At 49.6% G+C, this 21572-nt stretch overlaps 1 protein-coding gene and 1 long non-coding RNA gene across 4 annotated transcripts in view; one reads left to right on the top strand and one right to left on the bottom strand.

Annotated features, from left to right (window-relative positions):
* Nucleotides 1-17: 17 nt before the first annotated feature.
* Nucleotides 18-21539, top strand: LOC136792005 (uncharacterized). The gene is made up of 4 exons (XR_010835058.1): nt 18-155; nt 13206-13288; nt 17974-18061; nt 21429-21539. It is a non-coding gene; the product is annotated as an uncharacterized lncRNA (long non-coding RNA).
* SCUBE3 (signal peptide, CUB domain and EGF like domain containing 3) overlaps nt 6553-21572 on the bottom strand; it is a 36123-nt gene continuing 21103 nt past the window's right edge. For 2 of the 3 annotated variants that reach the window (XM_059076338.2, XM_059076339.2), the window contains 16 exons: nt 19531-19647; nt 17679-17801; nt 17048-17164; nt 16409-16534; nt 15995-16111; nt 15754-15858; nt 15349-15465; nt 14856-15014; nt 14412-14627; nt 13890-14051; nt 13516-13683; nt 12842-13003; nt 12220-12417; nt 11616-11768; nt 11414-11493; nt 6553-10409 (listed from right to left, as the gene is read on the bottom strand). In XM_059076338.2, the coding sequence (XP_058932321.1) occupies nt 10260-10409; nt 11414-11493; nt 11616-11768; nt 12220-12417; nt 12842-13003; nt 13516-13683; nt 13890-14051; nt 14412-14627; nt 14856-15014; nt 15349-15465; nt 15754-15858; nt 15995-16111; nt 16409-16534; nt 17048-17164; nt 17679-17801; nt 19531-19647 (2270 nt within the window). In that variant the 3' untranslated portion in view covers nt 6553-10259. The remainder of the gene's footprint in view (nt 10410-11413; nt 11494-11615; nt 11769-12219; nt 12418-12841; nt 13004-13515; nt 13684-13889; nt 14052-14411; nt 14628-14855; nt 15015-15348; nt 15466-15753; nt 15859-15994; nt 16112-16408; nt 16535-17047; nt 17165-17678; nt 17802-19530; nt 19648-21572) is intronic. The other variant, XM_067006062.1, reaches the window with a different exon arrangement.

Below are 21572 nucleotides of genomic sequence, written 5' to 3'. Positions count from 1 at the left end.
GCCCCGGTCAGGGACTGGGCGCGGCTCGCGAGGCGGGTTGTCTCTATAGCAATGAGGATCCGCCACCTGTCCTGCAGAGGGATTCGGTCCACCTGAGGCGGGAGGCGGGAGGAGCCCGAGGCCTCGAGTCTCGTCGGCCGCCTGCGGGTGAGAAGGTGCACTTCTGGAGGCGGGGAGGACCGGAGGGGCAGATTGTGAGGGAGGCTGTTCTCGCGGCTGCCACTCTCCCCACCGGGGCCACAGACCCTCTTTTCGCGGCTCAGCCCCGAGGTGCTTTACTGTGCGCAGTCCGCTGGCACTGCCTACGATCTATGAGCCACCCCCTGAAGGAAGCAATTGCGGGTATTACTAGCTCCTTATTGAAAAAGACGACGTCGAGGAGCCGTGAGGGACTGGCCTCTTTAGGGAGGGCGCCCTGAGGGTGCTCTTCGATTTTCTCATTCCCCCGCCAGCCCCATCTGCAGCCTCAAAACCAGCTGCTCCCCCTTGTAGGCTCCTTTCGTGGTGAACAAAGCCAAGACCTTTTACTCTTTCCCCTTTTCACTAGGGAGGAGCTGTGCTTGGGGAACTTTCAGACACCTAGGGGAAAAGTAAAAGAGTGTGAACTTTTGGTAAAAAATTAAAAATAGAGACGTTAGGGCTTCCCTGGTGGCGCAGTGGTTGAGAGTCCGCCTGCCGATGCAGGGGACACTGGTTCGTGCCCCGGACCGGGAAGATCCCACATCCCGCGGAGTGGCTAGGCCGGTGAGCCATGGCCGCTGAGCCGGCACGTCCGGAGCCTGTGCTCCGCAACGGGAGAGGCCATAACAGTGAGAGGCCCGCGTATCGCAAAAAAAAAAAAAAAAAAAAAATAGAGACGTTAGATGAGAACTGGGAAACGTTGCCTCTTAGGAGAGGAATTGAGGTGACTGGAGGAATGAGGTGAGAAACTTTTCTCCCTCTCTGTCCTTTTAGACTTTAAGTCCTTTCTTTTGTCTCCTCTCTCCCCGCCCCCAAAAATTAACTAAAAAAATTTTTTTAAAGGAAGTATGCCAATAAACTGGAAACATTTACAAAGTACTGTTTGGGGCCCATGATAGCTAGAGATGCCATTGGTGGTTCCTTTCCTTCCTTGTCTAAAGAACTTAACCACAAAGCCTCCGTTTCAATTTTAGACATTCTCTGTTCCGCGTCTTACTGCTTTTGGCACAATTCCAGAGGTGGGACTGGGGCTCCAATTCTCATCAGGTTCTCAGTTTAGGGGGGCAGTAAGTGACAATTGATGGCCCATTCTTTTTCTCTTTTTTTTGGCCGCGCTGCAGGGCATGGGGGATCCAATTCCCCGACCAGGGATCAAACCTGCGCCCCCTGCAGTGGAAGTGCAGAGTCTTAGGCACTTGACCTCCAGGGAAGTTCCGATGGCCCATTCTTATGGTTATATATATGATAATTAATCCTTTCTACATCTCCAGGTATAGAAATAAACAGCCTGACCTTTAAGGTGCCCTCTTTCTGTTCCTTTTTGGTGGAAGTTTGACAAGTTATTTTACCTAGATACAAAGAGAGAACATAGTAGCTTGTCCTGTAGCATAAACTTCTGGTTAGACTTAGAGCAGGGACTAGAACTCAGGTTGTCCTAGTTTGTCCCCCCACACCACCTTTTTGCATAATAAAAAATACATCTGTCCTTTCTCACATTCCTTGCAGATCCTAATCTGATTGGCTAATCACCTCTCCCATTACACAACAAAAACTCTGGAAAACTAGTGTCTGAATTTGACTATTAAGATTCTGATGATGGGTAATTTCAGGTACTCAGGAGAACTGGGGTGGAAGATACTTTGGAGTGGTGGATTGAAGATCACTTCTAGTAACTTCTGTTCTGCCTTTGAACCCCATCCCCACAACATACCGTATAGGCTGGTGGTCTTAAGACATTTTTTAAAATGGACTCCACATAAGAATTTTAAAGAACTATGTACCCCCTTGTTCATTTCTAAGTTGATACCTAAATTTTCCATCATAAATTTAAATACTTGTAGAGGATATAACTTCTGACTTACTGCAAATGTTGACGTTTTAAACTAAAACCATTACATCATTCTTAATTGTATCTAGTGGATTCCAAATACCCTAAATATTTTATGTCTGCCAACATCCATTTAAAAATATATGGGGCTTCCCTGGTGGCGCAGTGGTTGAGAATCCGCCTGCCGATGCAGGGGACACGGGTTCGTGCCCCGGTCCGGGAAGATCCCACGTGCTGCGGAGCAGCTGGGCCCGTGAGCCATGGTCGCTGGGCCTGCGCGTCCGGAGCCTGTGCTCCACAACGGGAGAGCCCACAACAGTGAGAGGCCCACGTACCGCAAAAAAAAAAAAAAAAAAAATATATATATATATATATATATATATATATATATATGAACAAGAAATTTTATATGGTTCCCTTTCTTATTGAATTCCTAATTCCATTCACTGCCCCTATAGAACTTTATGCTAATTAGTATATTTGTATGCTTTAAAGTCTTTTACTGATCATTATCACCTTCTTTGCAACAAAATTGAGTATATATTTAAGCTTATTGCTTGTGACCATAGGTTTTGTTGAAAAATTTCTTATGAATCAAATTGTCATTACATTTATTACTAGTACACGATTTATTAAGCAACATCACTATATTACACATTTTTATAACTTGTGAAACCTAAAAAGTACAATTTTATTGAAAATGCATCTCGAGAAATATGGTGTTTCTCCTCAATTAGTTCAGGTATTCACAGACTAATATTACCTAATGGTGGAAGAAGATAAGGTGCCACACCAATTCTCTACCTGTTTTTTATTTTTATAGACATAAGCGTTGAGAAATGTTGTTCACATAGTAATTGGGAAAGGAAGAAATTTGTTAAAATGATATCCCTCAAGTCTTTGAACTACTTCTAAATTACATGCCAACAATCACAAAGTGTCCTATTACCAAATACTGTTATCAAGTACTATCAAATAGAATCCTCCTTTACTTTATTAAAAGCAAAGAATTGGAAACCACTGATCTTGCAAAAGTATTTGTTAGTCATTTGAGTATCAGTTTCAGTCTTATGAAAATAATTATTAATTATCTGTCACCTTTTCACTCAGAGGCACCTAGTTAATCAGATACTGATTTTCATACTTCTTTGCCAACACAATTTTTTTGATAAAATTCTTTCATCATTACATGTTTTCAGTATCTTTATGTTAAAATATTGACATGCAGATTCACTTCCATATGGAAAACACCTGCCATTTGTGGAATTAGCAAAGCCAGTCTTCATTTCACATCAGACTTACTGTCAGGAAAAAGTCTGATTTTATTCTTCAATTTAAATAAGTACATTAAGGGACTTCCCTGATGGTGCAGTGGTTACGAATCCGCCTGCCAGTGCAGGCGACACAGGTTCAAGTCCTGGTCCGGGAGGATCCCACATGCCACAGAGCAACTAAGCCCGCACACCACAACTACTAAGCCTGCGCTCTAGAGCCCTGGATCCACAACTACTGAGCCTGCGCGCCTAGAGCCTGTGCTCGGCAACAAGAGAAACCACCGCAATGAGAAGCCCTTGCACCGCAATGAAGAGTAGCCCCCATTCACCGCAGCTAGAGAAAGCCCACGTGCAGCAACGAAGACCCAACACAGCCAAAAATAAATAAATAAAATAAATTTATTTTTAAAAAAATAAATACATTAATATTCACTTTAAAGATAATAAAAATCACTGGGAAATAAATTATTAACTGTAGCTTATAAAATAGATTACTGAAGTCAGTCATGATTAAAATTACATAGCTCTAATATTAATATAAAAATTGTAAAAACAAGATGATACTATTTCTCATTGTATAAATTGGAATAATGCCATATAATATAGCTGAATACATTAGTTAATTTATTAAGTGAAAAGTAGGGTAGAAGGCATGTTAGTCCCTTGGCAAATACCCGTTTCTGCTTGTGTTGAACTCTTATGTTTGGCTTTTGGGAACAACTAAATAACAATCGTGTAACAAAAAAAGAGAAAGAACTCCAATAATTTTCTTAGACTTCATGATCAAACTTTTTCTTATGTATTTAATAAAAAATAAAGTTTTTTTTGTTAGGAAACAGTGGTTTGAGCAGCTAACAATTTCATTTTTTGCTAGCAGGAGGTAGAAAATAGGAAACATTTTATTAGATGAAACAAGAAGATTGATTGTAATGGGAATATTTTGTTATGAAGGGAAAAAACAACCCCTTCCTTCTACTCCCCAGGTTTTTACACCCTAGGCCATGCATCAAGATTCAGTGTAGGTGAGGGATATGCCTTTCTTTTGTAAAGTAGGACAAGGATTATGGTGATAGAGGAGGTAGAATGGAGAGTACATGAATATGCTGGCTGGCTCTCAAACAGATGAGTTTTAGGGAAGAATTCTTATGGAAGTTGAGGATCTGGAAATGTATTCCCTTAAAACTCTCTTCAGGGCTTCCCTGGTGGTGCAGTGGTTAAGAATCCGCCTGCCAATGCAGGGGACACGGGTTCAAGCCCTGGTCTGGGAAGATATCCCACATGCTGCGGAGCATCTAAGCCCTGTGCCACAACTACTGAGCCTGCGCTCTAAAGCCCGTGAGCCACAACTACTGAGCCCATGTGCCACAACTACTGAAGCCTGCACGCCTAAAGCCCATGCTCCACAACAAGAGAAGACACCGCAATGAGAAGCCCGTGCACTGCACGAAGAGTAGCCCCTGCTTGCCGCAACTAGAGAAAGCCTGTGCGCAGCAATGAAGACCCAATGCAGCCAAAAATAAATAAATGAAATAAATAAATTTTTTTAAAAACTTAAAAAAAACCCACCTCTCCTCAGATTGATTTCCTTGCCCAGGTACCCACCTTGGAAAGTCTTCACATACCTTTAGGAAGAATTCCTTGGAAAGGCTTCATGTACCTCACTTTAAAGACTGCTTGATATAGACAGACCCATACTCCACTGGCCCTGACTCTACATTATTCTGGGACATAATTGCAAGTGTCCTAGAAAGAAGGAGGAAGACTTGGTGTTTTTGGAATAGAAGAGGGTTAGGAGAGAAGTCAGAGAAGATGGCCCCAAGTTGGTATAGTCACTCACCATGGTCCTGGATATTGTCCTCAGCTTTGCAGTTCTAGAAATGTGATTTTTGTCAGTCCATACAAAGGTGTTCATATTTTGTCACACTGAATCAAACTCACAGGAAGTTAATGTATGAAATAGAATGCCAGTGAATTAATTTATACTCATAATCACCAAATTGACTGCATTCCCTCTCCCGCTGAGAAATCTATGTAGAAAGGTCGGTTGTAATCAGTCTTACATGAGGAGTACAGATCTTGAGCATGGCTATTGTTCTCAAGCTGTGATGGCCTGATGCGCGATGCCTGGCACATAACAGGAGCTCAGCAATTGTGGAATAGAATGCACCTGTTTCCTTTATAGATGCTGATGGGGAAGTTCAGGATTCTGGTAGGTCAACCCAACGTATTTTTTGATCAGGTAGATTTTTCCTTGTTCCACTTAAATGACTATATCATGTAGCTATTAAATCCAATAAAATGTCACATCAGGGAATTATGTAATTACAACAATTAAGTTTTATCTATCATCTCTGAGCCTAGAAATGGATATTGTTCATTTATAAGGGGTTAGAGGTTACTTTCCCGAGACCTGTATAGTAATGGTGGTAGTGGCTGAATGATCTCTATTTCAGAATTCTGTTTGGCGGCCAAGAATGTACTGCATAAAAAGAACAATGTTGGGCTTCCCTGGTGGCGCAGTGTTTGAGAGTCCGCCTGCCGATGCAGGAGACACGGGTTCGTGCCCTGGTCCGGGAAGATCCCACGTGCCGCGGAGCAACTAAGCCCGTGAGCCATGGCCGCTGAGCCTGCGCGTCCGGAGCCTGTGCTCCGCAACGGGAGAGGCCACAACAGGGAGAGGCCCGCATACCGCAAAAAAAAAAAAAAAAAAAAAAAAAAAAGAACAATGTTGGTGAATCTCAGTGCTGGTACTTTGCTAGAAATGGGACACCTTTACTAGGGAAGTATCTTAACCACCTGTGGCCTGGCTAGATTTTGGGGACTGTACTATGATAAGCAACAATACCCCAAATTTCCCCCACTCGGGATAATTCTTGATACTGCTTTTTAAAACAGACAAGCCTTTTCAAATTCTAAAATCATTAGGAATAAGATGGATAAATGAAAAATTGGGATAAGTCCTATCTGGAAGCAAGAAGACACTTTGTCTCCTCAAAGGTTTTTTCCAGCTCTAGGGTAAGCCACTGAGAGGAAAAGATGCCAGGCTGAGAAGTTCCATTTAGTATTTTAATAATAATAATAAAAAAAGACAATACAAAATCCAAACATTTCTTTTTACAAGTTCAGATACATTTTTTCCCCCAAGTGCAAAATACTCTATGAACTCATCATTTATTGTTGTGTAGGAGATGCTTACTATATCGGCAGCAGTGGAAGGTAGATATAAATACAATGTTTTGAGATTTCTTTTGCATTAAAAAAAAAGCCTCCCACATGGTAATGGTTATTCTCTGAAACTTAAATTCAACTCACACAGAAGAATACAGTTTTTGGTTTGTTCAAAATGTTAACAATCTGTGTTGTCTAGATAAGCTGATAACAGAACTGGGGGTTCTATTCCCTCTTATCATATATTTTTGTAGAGGGTTTGTAGTCCAAGTAATGGCCCAAGGACAGAGTGTGCTACCTTTGAGACAAGTCAAATTTAAAGGTATCACTTTTCTCTTAACAATGCTTAAGAGAGAAACCAAGCAGGTTAACATTATTTTCTACTTGTGGTCAGTTATACTTTGTCTCCCTTCCTCTAATTTGAGCCTGTTATATTGAGGTTAAGCAGCAAATACAGAAGTCTGAACGCTCTATAATATTCTCTGACATTTTGAGATATGACCCCCTAATCTCCACACTCAAACATGCATATGGAGAAAACTTCTTGGATATGAAAACTTTCATTAGGGCTAAAGACCAGGACTGTACTACTGAACTTTCAGCAATAAATCTAAGCCTCCACCACCTCAAATTAATCCAATCCTGGCACAGTCAGAGCAGTCACTGCTCAATGTCAACCTCTGGGAATTTGTAGGCCTGGGGCAGGGCAGTTCAAGTCAAGGCTCTGGTCAGTTTTCTCCCGACTTTGTTCTCTAAGGTTTAGGGAATGGGCCTGGCCCAATAATACAGAAAGACAAAGGCAGAGAAGTAAAAAGAGATTGCCACGTTGCTGAAGACATAAGTGCCTTTCTGATATGCATCACTTGGCGCTTGCAGCCCTTGCAGGAATGGCTTCCCATTCCCAGACTCAGATCAGGGCAGGTTTTGTACTAAGAAAAATGAGGCCTCACAGTACTGCGGCCCTACGAATACCTCATCCTGCAGAGAGGCCTCTTGGCTAGTTCATGAAGGGTTCCCATTTATACCATCTTCCCACTTCCCTACAGTGGTAAAAACCTCTTTTTCTCTCTGACCTGTAAAGGCCTAGAGAGTCCCTGAATGTTGACTCCTCAAGCCACTAACTCTTAGTTTGATGTCCCTGGGCCAGCTTCCTCTGTAGGTTTAGGAGCAGCTTTGCCTGGATTCTTAACTCCCAACTTGGACGACCTAAATTAAACTTGTTGGACATTAGCAGGTCTTCACCTGCTCTCCAAGATCTGTCTTGACATTAGTTAAGAAGCTTGGTGGTCTCTACTTTCCATACTGTGGAAATAATTTGCAAGCCCCAGAAACCATGGAGTAAATGGTTAGAGGAAGTGTGTTTATGTCTGTGTATGAAGGTGACAGGAAAGGAATGGAGATCAAGAAGTCAGACCCTGAAGGCATGAATTGGGAAGCACTCTGACTGTTTGGCTTTCTGAGAGACATGGAAAATGGTAGGGAGAGAGGAATCAGAAAGTTATCCTAGCTTCTGGTGGAGAATGAGGATGGTCAAAGTTGATTAACTTGGGAAGTGTGGATACTTCTATTAAATGACCATTTCCCTGCTTGGAAGCAGCCGTTTTGTATCTCTACAGCAGAGCCTTCTTTGACCCAGAGAGACAAAGGCAGCCAGACACTCTATCCCCAAGGGCCATGGTGTTGGCTAATGGATGTCAGGGGATCTAGTTGTGACATTGGTTACCTACTGCCTAAGGCTGTTTCAGTTGGTGAATGCTACTGATTGGGGGGGGTGTCCGGCTCCTTTATTTAGTGTTGAGCCTCCTTGGGGAACAATAGCCTGAGACAGTCATTAGAAGTGAGCCCTAGGAGTCAACTGTTAGCCTTTGATTGAATAGGGCTACAGCTTTGGGGAAACTAGAAGGAGCAAATGGAAAATAATTTTATAGGCAGCAGTGGATTGAAGGTGGAGTATGTGCAGGATCTGGACTTGGGCATGGACTTGATTCTTCTTCCTTTTGAAAAGCAGTAGTTGAGGAAGCTGTGCTTGAAGTCAGCTCCGAGAGGAAATGGCAAACGGGTAGGCAGAATGGCCAACGTCAGGAAACAACTCCATGCCTGGATAACTGTCCTATTTTTGGCTCCCACAGCCTTGTCTCTGGCCTCAGGGCCCTGAGTCGGCCTATTCTCAGGGGGTTTGTCCTGGTCTTCTTCCATGTGCACATCAGGGGAAAACTGGATGAAAGCAGGGAAACGATGGAGGTTTTCCCTACTTGGGGTGGAGAATCACTAGCCAATTCCATCGGCCTCTACAATCTTGAGGTCCATGCTGAATTCACGGAGGCACAGGGATGGTGGGATTGGTTTAGTAAACCAGGTCCCTCTCCTTCCTGCTCCATCAAGTCCCCAGAATTACACATCCTACATATCAGGTGCCTCTGCTGGGGGAGTAGAGACAGATCAGATGCTCCAGAACTCAAGGCTCATGAGATTCAAAACCTTTTTTCTTCCACTCCAAACATACACTCTTCTCTCTTAGGCAGCTATAAATAGGGTTGTTCTAATAGAGGAAAAAGAAACAAAAACAAAACCAGAAAACAAAAACCCCTCCCTCTAGTCAACATAGAAAGACTCAAAATGATTGCACTTATTAGATGTGGACAGGGTGGCAGAAGGCTCGCCAAGTGCACACATTCCTCTTGCTGCCCACGGCCTGGGGCCAGAGGTAGGTGGCTCTGGGCTGGCTGCAGAGCGGGGTCCTCTTTGGTGGGGCCCACAAGCCATCTGGGACTACAAGGGAAAGAACTCTGGGGGCAAGGCCCAAGCTGGCTTTTGGTCAGCAGCCATGTTTCTTTAAGGACAATACTTAGCAAGGGGAGTAGGGCTCCCCCAGGGAGCAGTCGAGTGGGCGTGAGGGAATGGCTGGGCCAGGGAAGACAAGTACAAAAGGGGATTAGTGTTTGAGGCTGGCTTCCAATTGTTCTGTAGTCTAGTCCTTTAGAGGACATATTTTCTTTTTTTTTTTTTTTCACTTTCTTTTTTTGCCGATGCTTTAAAACCTGGTTTCTGTCCTGCAGAGATAAAGTCTTTCTCTTGGGGAGCAGCAGCGGCCTAGTCAACATGGTAGTTCCTGCTGATCTTCCTCATTCAGCTGGTGTCCGCTAGCCAGTGCTCTGGGCCTTTTGTAAGCCCTCATGAATTGGACCCCAGGCAGATGTGAGCGAAGAAGGAGAGGAGCTATGTAGACAGGAAAGCTGGCTGGGCATTCCAGGGCTCAAACCACGTGTCCCAGAGGACGAGTGCTTGATTTAAGCCTGTAAATCAAAGGCTTCTTTGGCAGAACCCTGGGCTGTTAGAATATTCCTGGGGAGCACAGCCAGGGGACATTTTGGCTCCTGTCTAGCAAGGCACAACCTATAATGGCAGAAGCCCCTCTTCCCCCTCCCCATTCCCCACTAGACCCACTTCCTTCGTGGGCCTCTAGCACCCTTCCAAGCTGATAAGGTCAGGGATGTGAGCTGGTAAAATGGGCTGTGGCTGGGGAGGGGAGCGGGATACTGTTCCTTCACCCCTCGGGAGAACAGAGCCAGCACTGAATGGCTTTTCCAGGGAGCATATAGGAAATGAGTAAAGAGAAAGAGCGAGGCAGAAAGAGACAAGGAAAGGAAGCTAGAAGGAACAGAAAGGGAGAGTGCTTGGTCTATATGGAGATTTCTTTTTTCTCCAAAAAGAGAGATCGGAGAGAGTCCCTCATTCGAGGGTGGGGGCTGCCGGCTCTGAGGGCTAAAGAGTCTGGGGGCTTCAAAACCTGGGTCTTGGGCCTAGCGGCACTATTTGTAGGGCCTCAGGAAGCTAGAAACTTTGGAGCGGAGCAGCTTGATGAAGGATTTGGGCAGCATCTCCTTGTGCTTCTCTGTGTACTTGAAGTAGTTCTGGGGGTGGGCCAGCACCTCGAAGAAGGCCTTAATGAGCTTCTTGTCCTGCAGAGGATGGCAGGGAGCAGTGTCAGTGGTGGGAGAGAGGACCACCAGCCTCCACACAGCAGCAGCCCCTCTTCATGTCTAGTAGGCATATCCAGAAGTGAACTCTGGATTCCCATCCCACCATCTGTTGCTCCCTTGGAATTCTACAACTCAGTCAGTGTCAGCTCCATCCTTCCATTGCTCAGTCCCAGTCCTTGGAGCCATCCTTGACCCCTCTCTCTTGCTCACAACCACAGCAAATCCTGTTGATTCTACCTTTAAAATATATCCAGGGTCAGACCACTTCTCACTGTCTCCAGAGCTACCACCCTGTCCGAGCCACCATCATCTCTCACTTGGCAATGGCATCCTAACTGGTCTCCATGCTTCTACCTACCCTTGTCCTTCTACAGACTGTGCTCCCCCATAGCAGCCAGAATTAGATCACGCCCTTCTTCTTTTCTAAACACTTCTCTGGTTTCTTTCCTTTTTTTTTTTTTTTTTTTTTGTGGTACGCGGGCCTCTTACTGTTGTGGCCTCTCCCGCTGTGGAGCACAGGCTCCGGACGCGCAGGCTCAGTGGCCATGGCTCACGGGCCCAGCCGCTCTGCGGCATGTGGGATCTTCCCGGACCGGGGCACGAACCCGTGTCCCCTGCATCGGCAGGCGGATTCTCAACCACTGCGCCACCAGGGAAGCCCTCCATATATTTCTTGGTGGAAGAGGTCAAGGCCATTTCATCTCCTCATCCTCCCTTCCTCTTCACCCAGAGTATAAGATAGTGTGAGTGACACTGCAGTCAGATGGGCTTGGGCTCAAATCCCAGCTTTACCACTGGGCAAGTTCTCTAACTCTCTGCGCCTCAGTTTTCTCATTGGTAAAGTGGGAATGATGAAAGTACCTACTTCATAGAGCTATTGTGTAAATCAAATGAGAATATTCAAGTAAGCACTTAGCATATTGCCTGCACACTGCTACGTGCTCATTAAACACTGGCCATCATTGTTGTTCATATTCACTCACCTTTAAAATCTCCTGGTGGTTTTCAGAGGCATAGAGCCGGCCATCTCGCACAATGTCTTCTACCAGCTGTTCATAGTCCTCTGCAAAGTCAGCGAAGGAGAGGGGCTCAGGGATGGGAACTCTTCCTGCTTCCTTGCTCCCTCCAAGACCCATGAGCCTCCCCTTTCCCATCCACTTCCCTGGCTCTTCTGCCCTTGCTCACCATCATAGGTAACATAGGGAATCTGGAAGCCACGGGCACTGTTGGCCTCACTTGTCTTGAAGTTGATCCAGAGCTTCCTGGAGCGGGCTGTGAAGGCGATGGGGCGCTCGTAGGTCTGGCAGGTCTCATAGGTGGTAATGGAGGATGGGGAGGCTGGGAAGGCAAGCAGCAGGTCAGGAGAGAGCAGGGCAAGCTCTCCAAGTCCTCCTAGAGTGAGGAATCTTGCTGACAGAGGCCCTCCCTCATGTATGTAGCTCCCCTACCCTCCAGCATACACATATTCTCTCTCAATGCCCTGGGCTTGTTCCACAATTCCTCTTTGACATCCAGGCACACAGTGTAAGAAATTTGACATTTAAGTGAATGGAACAGTAAAAATACTAGAATAGGAAAGTGACACATGTAAGACTATTGGAATTCTACTCCCAAAGCTGGCTTTCTTAACTGCTCTCCACCGAACACGTAGCATTCATTGCTGTTTTCCTTTGCTCCAAGGCCTCCCTCATCATTGCCCCAATTCTTCCAGAACCAGTTTTTTTTCCTCTCTCTCCCTCCCAACCAGATTTGGACTGCCCTTCCCTGGCCCAACTCTGCAGCCACCCACAGTTCTTTCTCATGACGAGGACGTCCCCACACTCGTCCTCAGATGGCAGGAAGATCTCGGGTACCACGATAAGAATCTTGCGCTTGGGTGGGGGGTTGATGTTCCAGACGCACTCCACGCCGGCTGGGTAGTTGCCTGGGTAGTTGGGAGACTCGATATAGCCAGTGAACTCACCCAGCTCCCCACCGCACTGGCGATCTGGAGCCAAGCCCCGGTGGACAAAGCAAGAAAGAGAAGGGACGTCAGTGGGGAAATTGAAGAGTTCTGAAGTGGAAATCAGATACATGTAGACAGCCTCCTTCTTAGTCATCATCTCTTCTCCAAGTTCTGGGTCTCCCTTCCTTTCTGCCCTTTTAGTACCTTCTAATCTCACTTTACCTGTCCCTGCCTCCCCACTACCTGCCTTCTTCCCCTCCAGGGAGAGGGTGCTACAGGGCCCAGCCCAGCAACCAGTCTTGAGGTTGAGTGGGTTGGGGAGAGATGGAAGGTGGGACTTTCCTGCCCATCCACTCCCCAGCCCTGCTCCCTGTTGGTTTACTCCCTGCCCACCTCCGGCTTCCTCCCATGCCCACTGCTCCCAGGCCTCTCCACCCCGTTTTCCACAGCCTGGCCTGACACATACTCTTGCACTGGGCCACACTGGTGGAGCCGTCAAAGTCAGTGCTTGTGTTTCCTGGACAGCGGGTGCAGAAGTTCTGACGGAAGTCGGGCTGATAGGAGCCCATGGCACAGCGGATACAGCGATGGATGCTGGTGTTGTAGTAGTGCCCAGGGGAGCACTGGACTGCAGGCAAGGGGGAAGGGTAGGAGTTAAGCTGGCAGGCAAGCAGGAGTTCTGGGGCAGGACACATTCATCATAGAGAATGAATGAAGACACCAGAGTTACTTCTAGAGTCCCAACCTTCCCTAGTCAGGCCAGAATTTAAGCTCAGGGGAAAACGAACTTGACAGAGTGGTTGGCTACAGTGCCAATCCTGTTCTTTCAGGCACTGAGCACAGTCGCAAACCTGTACAGAAACTCATTTGTAGTATAGAGGAGAAGATGACACCAGCTTTCCAAAGCAGAGGGGTAAGTAGAACTGTTACTTATTCCCCAATCCCACGCTTAGGACTGGTGGAGGGTCAGGACGGGTCCTATGAGTAGGATTGTGGTGGCGGGGGGGGTCATGCAGCTGGGCCTTTCCCGGTTTGGGGAAGATGGTAGGGCAACATACTTAGTTCTACTCTGGGGACTTGGAAAGTTTTTTGGAAGTAGCTGGGGTTGGGGTCCTGTACCAGGGGGAGTAGCCCACTCACCTTTAGTGTCACAGTCTTGGAAGGAGGCGGCTCCCTCGTGCTTGGTGGTGAGGCTCCCACCGCACGGGAAACACAGGGTCCGTCCCGCTTCAGGTTGGTAAGTGCCACGTGGACATGGCTGGCAGGGCTTGAAGCCATCTACGGAGTGTTGGCCAGGTAAGCACTGACCTGCAGTAAACCGAGGGCCCAACTCTGATGGGGATGTTCCTGGTCATCCCCACGGGGTCACCCAGTCTCAGGGGACAGAGGCACACACAAACAGGATGTTGACTAGGAGAGCAGCCTGGAGCCTGGGCCTGTCCTGGGAAATCCCATGCCCGTGGGCGCCCCAGTGCCCACCCCACCCCACTGTGTATTGTTTGTTCCCCCGGCACCTGCACATGTGGTGATGTTGGTGGCTCCGAGAGGCCCGTGGGCATCACTCCCAGGGCAAAGGTCGCAGGAGAGCTGCCCTTCTCTCTCCTGGAAGGTGCCCGCCGGGCATGGCACACACTGCTCCGTCTGGCCGTGGTAATACGTTCCCTGCGGGCAGCTGACTGAGGGAGAGTCGGCCGCGCTAGCCACCCACCCCCCACCTATTTCCCACCACCCAGGTCTGGGACTCCCCTTCCCTCTCCCCCCAGATTCAAGGAGGATCTCTTTGTCTGGGAACAGACAGAATCCTGCTTGGGAGGATCAGGGGCCAAAGCCATGTGCATGAGGGTTGCTGACCCGACATGATGTCCCTCTAGATTTCAGCCTGGGACCAAGGAAGGGGGGATGATGGGCAGGAGGGTCTTGGCTGCCTCACAATTTGAGAGATGCAACCGAGGCCGTAAAGTGTCCTGCTCTGAACCAGACCCAAGCTGAGCCTTCCCTACCCCCCCACTCCCCTGTTCCCCAGCAAGCTCCCTTACCACACTTGGCCCCAGAGCGGTGCTGCCCGGGCCTACAGGCCTCCACTGGTTCCGCTCGCTCCCCAGCTACTGGGCCTGGTTTGTGGGCCAGCTCATAATCAAGGCCTGCCAGGCGCAGTAGGAAGCGGTGCTGGTTGATGGACTTTCTAAGCACCTTCAGGGACCCTTTCAGCCGCCGTTCCATCCGCTGTCGTAGGCAGGGCAGCCCACAGCCAGCTGGTGGGGGATGGTGTTATGAGTCAGAGAAAGAGAGAGTGGCTGTGAGCAGGAGGGCAAGGAAGCAAAGCTAGGAGCTAGGAGGGTCGTGGTGAGGGGGACTGGCTCCTGGGCTTAGCCTTAGGCAGGGTCTGCCCTTCATACAGCCTCTGCCCCTTCCTTCGCTGCTGTTTGCCCATCTCTGCCCTCCCCTTTCCACCCTCTTCCCAATGGTGTCCCAAGTCCCACCTGTGGTTTCTTCGGCTCTGACTTCTGCCTCCAGTTCCAGGGTGAGCCGAGTGACTTCCTTGCCTGGAGGGGTCCGGGCCCGCCGGCCCTTGCCCTTCCGAGAGGAGTCACACTTGAGGTGGATGAAGGTGACCTGGCAGTCAGAGCAGGGGGCACCACCTGGGGGAGAGGCCTTGTCAACCTCAGGGGCACCCCCTAGAGACAGGGAATGTTCCTACTCCCAGCTCTCACTTTTCCACCCCAACTCAGACAGATGTCACCAAATCTCTGACTATAACTATCTCATTTCTCTTTTAGTCTAAGATACTAATTAGTTGGTGGGGGGGATATCCTAGGACTTCCTTGGACCCTATGCCTACAACTGCTTCTTCCCCTGTTCTGTCCAGAATTCAGGGTGCCAGTGGGTTTTTTGAGATCCCAGTAAGCAGAAGAGCTGAGGGGCAGGAAGGGTTTGGTGGCCAGATAGCCCATTGGAGGGGTCCCCAGTCCAGACCTGGCCCCAGGATTCTGCTGGCCTCCTCCGTTTTGCCTTTGTTTCTCAGGTGCAAACGGCATTTGGCATCTTTGATCTTGAAGGAAGCCCGCTGTTTAACCGTCAGCACTGCAGCCTCTAGAGGGATGGCAGAGCTCAGCACAGCCTGGGGGTCCCTTGAGGGTGGGGGCTGCTATAGAGGATGTTGGGAAGCTGGGGCCAGGGGCTTGGCTGGAGGAGAGGGATTACGAAAGCCAAGGGCATCGGCTGTTAAGGGTAGAGGGAGCAAGGCAGCAGGGCTGGAGAATTACAGAGGAAAGAAGAGGATCCAGGAAAAAGTAAGGCCAGGAGGATTAATAAGGAAGAGAAACAGGGGTTGATAAGCCAGAGAGTAGCATGGAACAAGGCCTCTGGGCTGGTGCTCACCATGGCAGTGGTTGGAGTTTGTGCTGTTCCCAGTGTGGCCAGCTCGGGCTGGAGCAGCCCTGGGGCTGGGGATGCCACAGCTCACGGTGAAGCCATTCTCAGACTCTGAGAGAAGGGGGCTGTCACAGCTCTGACCTGCCCCCTGACCCCCACTGGCTGGAGGAATCCAAGGGGATCAGAGGAGCTGCCTAAACAGCCAGCCTTCCTCCCTGCCAGCCCTCCAGCAACCTCCTCTCTGTACCTGGCAAAAACCGGGCGCGGGAGGGGCAGGTCAGGGCACAGGTGTCCTTCTTCCCAGACCGACTGCAGCTGATCATGGCTTTCGAGGCACCAGGACTACTATGACACTTTACTGGCTCTAGGAAGTGGAGAGAAGCCTGAGGAGGAGAGGGTCTTCCTCTCCTGCCCTCTCTGTCAGTCCGTCAGTCAAGTAATTAGGAGGAAGAGAATTAGCTACATGTAGAACTGCAACTGTACATGGAGATGAATGAAGGGATTATTTACCAGGAACTTCACATCTCAAATGGCTACGTTCTCCATCTCCTACTACCTCATACCTTCTTCAGTATGGAACTCCACATTTTCCAGGACCCCAACTACCCCCCACACCCTGAAACTGCAGTGCAAACTTCAGCCAGCAGAGGGCGCTGCCCACCTGTGCAATCCTTCCCGTTCCAGTGCAGCCGGCCCTGGCCTGCTGGGCAGGTACACTGGTAGCTGCCAGGAGTGTTGATGCAGCCAAAGCGGCAACCTCCCCGGTTGATACTGCACTCATCCACATCTGGGCGAAGGAGGAGGGAGACACAGACAAACAGTAAGGGGTGGGGGGGGTGGGAAGGAGTAGGAGCCAGAGAGTGGGCAGTGAGTGGGGACCTTTGGTTAGAGTTCCAGGCACTCTAAGATGCTTCCTGGCCCGAGAAGAGCTCAAACCTAGGACCTCTTTCCCTCATCTCTATTCCCAGTCAAAAGAAGGATTGAGAAGGGGCCAAGCTAACAAGCTTTTTAAAGCCTTCCACTCCTACCTACCAGTAGGGCTGTAATTTGGAAGCTAAGGATGGGAGTCAAGAGGCAGTGATGGGGATGGGAGACAGAAGTTTCGGAAACAGGATGCTGTTCCCTGATACTCTAATCTCTCAATTGTCTTAATCTCTCCCACTTCATCATGGTGAATGCAGACATGGCACATGCACCTGGGGATTGCCCACAGCCACCAGCCAACTCAGGGACTTGTTCAATTGAAGGGTGAGGAGGTGAGAGGGGCTGGGTGGCTGAGGGTCCAGATTTGATGACTTACCCCCACAGTGGGTGACACCATACAGCAGGTAGCCGTGATGGCAGAGGCACTGGAAGCTCCCCGGCGTGTTGACACATATGTGGTCACAGGTTCGATCAAAGGAACACTCGTCTATATCTGGAAAAGCAAGGTTTCAAGCCGCTGAATCTGTCTTGGGGCACATGACCCTGTGACTCCATGCTCAGGTGAAGGGCCCCAGGGAGGGGCCTTGGCTCTCTCCCTTAAACTGAAAAGAGTTCCTACCTCTGGCCCAGCCCTAAGATCAGCAATTCAGCAATGCCTACCCACCCGCTAAGCCCGCTCCATTTGGAGTCTTTGGAGTCAGGAACTCTTGAGGTCCAGTGCCTATGGATCAGGGCCACCACGTGTGGTTAGGCTGATCAGATCCTGCCAAGGATATGAACTGGGGTGAAATCCATCCCTCACTTCTTGCCAAGCCATGTGCCCCAGCGTAGAGCTGGTTTGCCCAGAGGAAGGAGCACATTTGCTAATTCACAGCACAACACTGCCTATGGAGACTCTCCACAGTGTCCTTTGAGCTTCTCAGTCGCTGGCCCTCTGGCTTCTTTGAAGCTCTCCTACCCCGAGAAACTCTCCAAAGGCTTTTTGCCCTTGGCCCAAGTCTGCTCACCCTGGCAGTTCCTCTCATTGATGAGAAGCTTATAGCCCTTCTTGCAGCTGCATTCGAAGCTGCCCACTGTGTTGCGGCAAATGTGGTCACAGCCCCCGTTGTTCAAGCGGCACTCATCTATGTCTGGGGAGGCAGGGCAAAGGAGAGAGAATCAGAGTAATACTGAAGGCTGGGGACAAACAGGGAGACAGGATCCCTCCCTCCCTCACAGAGACAGGGAGAATCAAGGAGAGCCCTGGGCCTGCCTCTTCTGACTCCCCTTTCTCTCTCCCGTCTCTGTCTCTCCCCCGTTCAGGGTATCTGTGGCCATTAGTAACAACCTTGTTTCCTGACACTGAGTCTTCTTAGAAGGGGAAAGATGGGAACCAGTGTCAGGCCCTCAGGTAATTGCCTAGAAGTAGGCGGGCACCTGACCTACAGGGGGCTAGTCCATGCCCCCTCACTCTGCCACTGACAGCCCCTCCCAAGAAAGCTGGTGGACAGGGTTTATCCCCTTACTGTCCCCCACCCCTGCCTGCCATAAGAGCACGGGTGGGGGGGGGGGCGGCAGAGAGGTGGAGATTCAAAGGGGCAGCGCTTCAGAGAGGAGGAGCTAGAAGAGAGGCCAGGCAGGGAGGACCTCCAGGAGAGCCAGTGAGGCTGGGGAGCTGATGGGGGGAGGGGTGGGGGCCAGGCAGGGGGCTGGGCTGTGAGAGGTCTGGAGAGACTCAGGCCTGAGGCAGCTTTCAGCACTAGGAAGGGAAGGGAAGGAGGGGGGCGTGAGCGGCTTCCTTCCTGAGGTCAAGTTCCCCAAGCGGGTGGCAGACAGGACCCAGGCTACTCACCCCTACTTGGAGGAGGGGGCAGAGGGGGCAGTCTTCCACTTCACTCTTAGCATACCTGTCAACAGTCCTTCCTAGCAGCAAACCTCTCAGCTCTGTCTGTCTGACCTGCGGCCCCAGCCCTCCCCCGCACCCCAACCTCCTCCGCGGCCTGTCTACCAGCTGTTGGGCCAAAAAGACACAAAGAGCAAGCCCAGGCCTTCCTCCAGTCCCCACTCCTTGTGACCAAGGGACACAGACCTGATGAATCACAATTTTCAGTACGGCTACCCTCCCTTTTTCCTCCCCCGCTCCACCTTTCCCCTAAACCTGGCTAATTAAAAGGCGGGGAAAATAGAATGCACAATGTGGGACATTACAGCATAATAATAGCTAACACAGAGTATTCACATTTGCCAGGCACTGTTCTAAGACTTTACATATAGTTTACATGTAACTCATTTAATCCTTACAACATTCCTATGAGGCAAGCACTTTACTTGGTGAAACTGAGGCACAGAGACACTAGGTAACTAGTCCAGGATTGCAGAGTTAATAAGAGGCAGAGCTGGAATCTGAACCCACGCAGCCAAGCTCCAGCATCAGTGCTCCCAAATGCTACCCTAATCTCCCTCTGACCAGGACAACCTTTCCACGGGGAAGGTCTGGGGAATGTGGGTTAAGAAGGTTATGGAACACACCTGTGACCTTGTGCATACATAGTCAGGGCTCAAATATCCTTCTGGACCCAGGAACAAACGTGAATGGCACGTTCATTAACCAAGAGGGTTAGGGACCCATAGGGGAAATGGGAATAAGAGTAAGGAAAACAAAGTGGGGCAGGGGCACGAAGGAACTGGCTGGACTTGTTTTGTGCCCCTTGAACTGAGATGGGGAAAGGTGGGCAGGAGACAAGCCTTAGTCACAGCCTCAGTTATTTACAATCAGGATCGTCTCTGGGGGCTTGAGGAGGTCCCACAATAGGTACTGTACGTCTGGTCCCAACCTCAGCCCCTTACCCTTACACGCTCCTGTCCTCTGAAAACCCTCACCTTTGCAGGTCTTCCTGTCCGGCTGCAGCATGAAGCCCACAGGGCAGCTGCAGTGGACGCCCGTCGCTGCATCGTGGCACTTACTGTCGCAGCCCCCGTTGTTGACAGCACAGGTCTCTGTTTAGGAGGGAGGTGGGAGATGGTAAGCTGGTTATCAGCTCAGAGGAGTCCCAAACGTGAGGGTATAGGAGGGAGCACAGAGGCCCAAGGGAAGGCCTTAGCCTCCCTGTGCTTTAGAAGGAGCATTAAGCGGAGGCTCCAGCCCCCTTCCTCCCATCACTCCCGCCCCCATCCCCTCACAAGTACAGCCAAGCAGTCCACTTCCCTGCCCCCTACTTGATTGAAACAAGGTGGACAGCAGTGAGGCAGGTACAAGCCAGAGCTGTCAGGCAGGAATGTGCTGAGGGGGTGGAGGAGGTAGAGAGGGGAGGGCGCAGGGAGGGATGGAAGCTAAGTAAGGGTGGTCCCCGCCGCCAGGGCTCAAGAAGGGACAATAGGAGTTTCCTCCCCTTTCCACCGACTATCTCGACTATCCCGTTGGCGAGTGGGGCGTCATGGTGGGACAATCCTGGGAAGAGTGAGCCTGGTGATTCCTAAGACAGCTGACAGATGACCATCAATCCATTCCCCCTTCCTCCCTGCTCAGCTGTCATAAGAAAGATCCCGGTTCCAGGACTGACTGCTCATCCTCAGAGGAGACAGCTAGTACTCCATCATTTCCCAGCCCCTTCCTGGCTACCTCCAACTCCTCCCGGGCCCTCCTCTTAGTTCCAGATGGAGATAAGCTGGCTGTTCTGTTGTTGTTTTACTTTCCTAATGGGGAGATACTGTCTAGGCTAGGGGAGGGGGCAAAAGGAGAAGAATCCAGAGGAGAAGGAAAGGCATAAGAAGATAGGTGAGAGAGTTAGAGAACCTCAGAGCTAAGTCTCTTCTGTTGACCCCTCCTGACTAGTAAGCTTTCCCTTTGCTGAGAGGTCGGAGTTGAGGGGAGGATGGCTGGGCCAACTCTCCCTATTTTCTGAGTTCAGAGCAGGAGAAAAATAGAGGTTTAAACTGCAGCTCAGGAGAGTCAGATGAGCCCAGGAGAAAAAACATCAGCTCAAACAGTGCAAGGCCCTGACGCAGGGACTGTGAGGGAGGTGTGGTCCATCCTCTGGGGGGGCCTAGAATTCTCCCATTAGAGAGACAGAATCCTGAGGCCTCCACTAGGGAAGAGAGGAGAGAGGTTCTCAGAATCAGGGGAGCTGAATGAGAAAAGCACTGGAGAGTACTATCATCTCCTTGAATCTTTGACTCCTAAAACTCAGGCCCAACCCTTGTCACTGAGGAGACCAGCAAAGCAAAGACTCCAGAAGAAGCCCAACTCTGCCTGTGGGTCCCTGGTCATGTCCTGGACCCTCAAATGCCCAGGTCTGGGAGCAGCCACAGTGGGATCTCCTATGTACCACTCCCACCTTAAGTCTCTCCTGAGGTTCCCTGAGACCATGGGAAGAACCTAGGAGGGAGCCTTGACTTCAGGCTCCAAGCCCAGCCATCCCCCACAAGAGTGGTCTTAGCATAAGAAGAAACCCTCTAAGCCCTGGAGCAGGGAGAGGGGAACAGAGATCCTGCACCAAGTCTAGTCAATTCTGAGGGATCCAGGATGGGGAACAGTAGAGCTGGCACACTGACCATTCCAGGCTGGACCAGGAAGCTGGGCATAGCTGCCTGCCCCTGCAGGGCAGAGCTCTCCAGAGGGGCCTCTCTGGCTGCCTCAAACCTCTGCTCTTCAGGCTGTGTATTTAAATCAGTTTAATCTGTGCTCATTCTGTGTCAGGCACTTAGTAGATGCTATAACGCACTATCTCCATCATCATAGCAATACTAAGAGAGGACTCTTATTTCTCCCTCTTTTACAGAAGAGTAAACTGAGCATCAGAGAGGAAAGCAGCTTGCTTAAGGTGGCACACTTAGAAAGTGGCAGAGGCAGGATTCAAACTCAGGTCTGTCTGAACTCAAATGTGCACTTAACCGTGATGGTGGGAGAGTCTAATGGTGAGTGA

This window comes from Kogia breviceps, chromosome 10, assembly GCF_026419965.1.
Source record: "Kogia breviceps isolate mKogBre1 chromosome 10, mKogBre1 haplotype 1, whole genome shotgun sequence".
Lineage (NCBI taxonomy): Eukaryota > Metazoa > Chordata > Mammalia > Artiodactyla > Physeteridae > Kogia > Kogia breviceps.
This window is presented reverse-complemented; position numbering and strand designations above follow the sequence as displayed.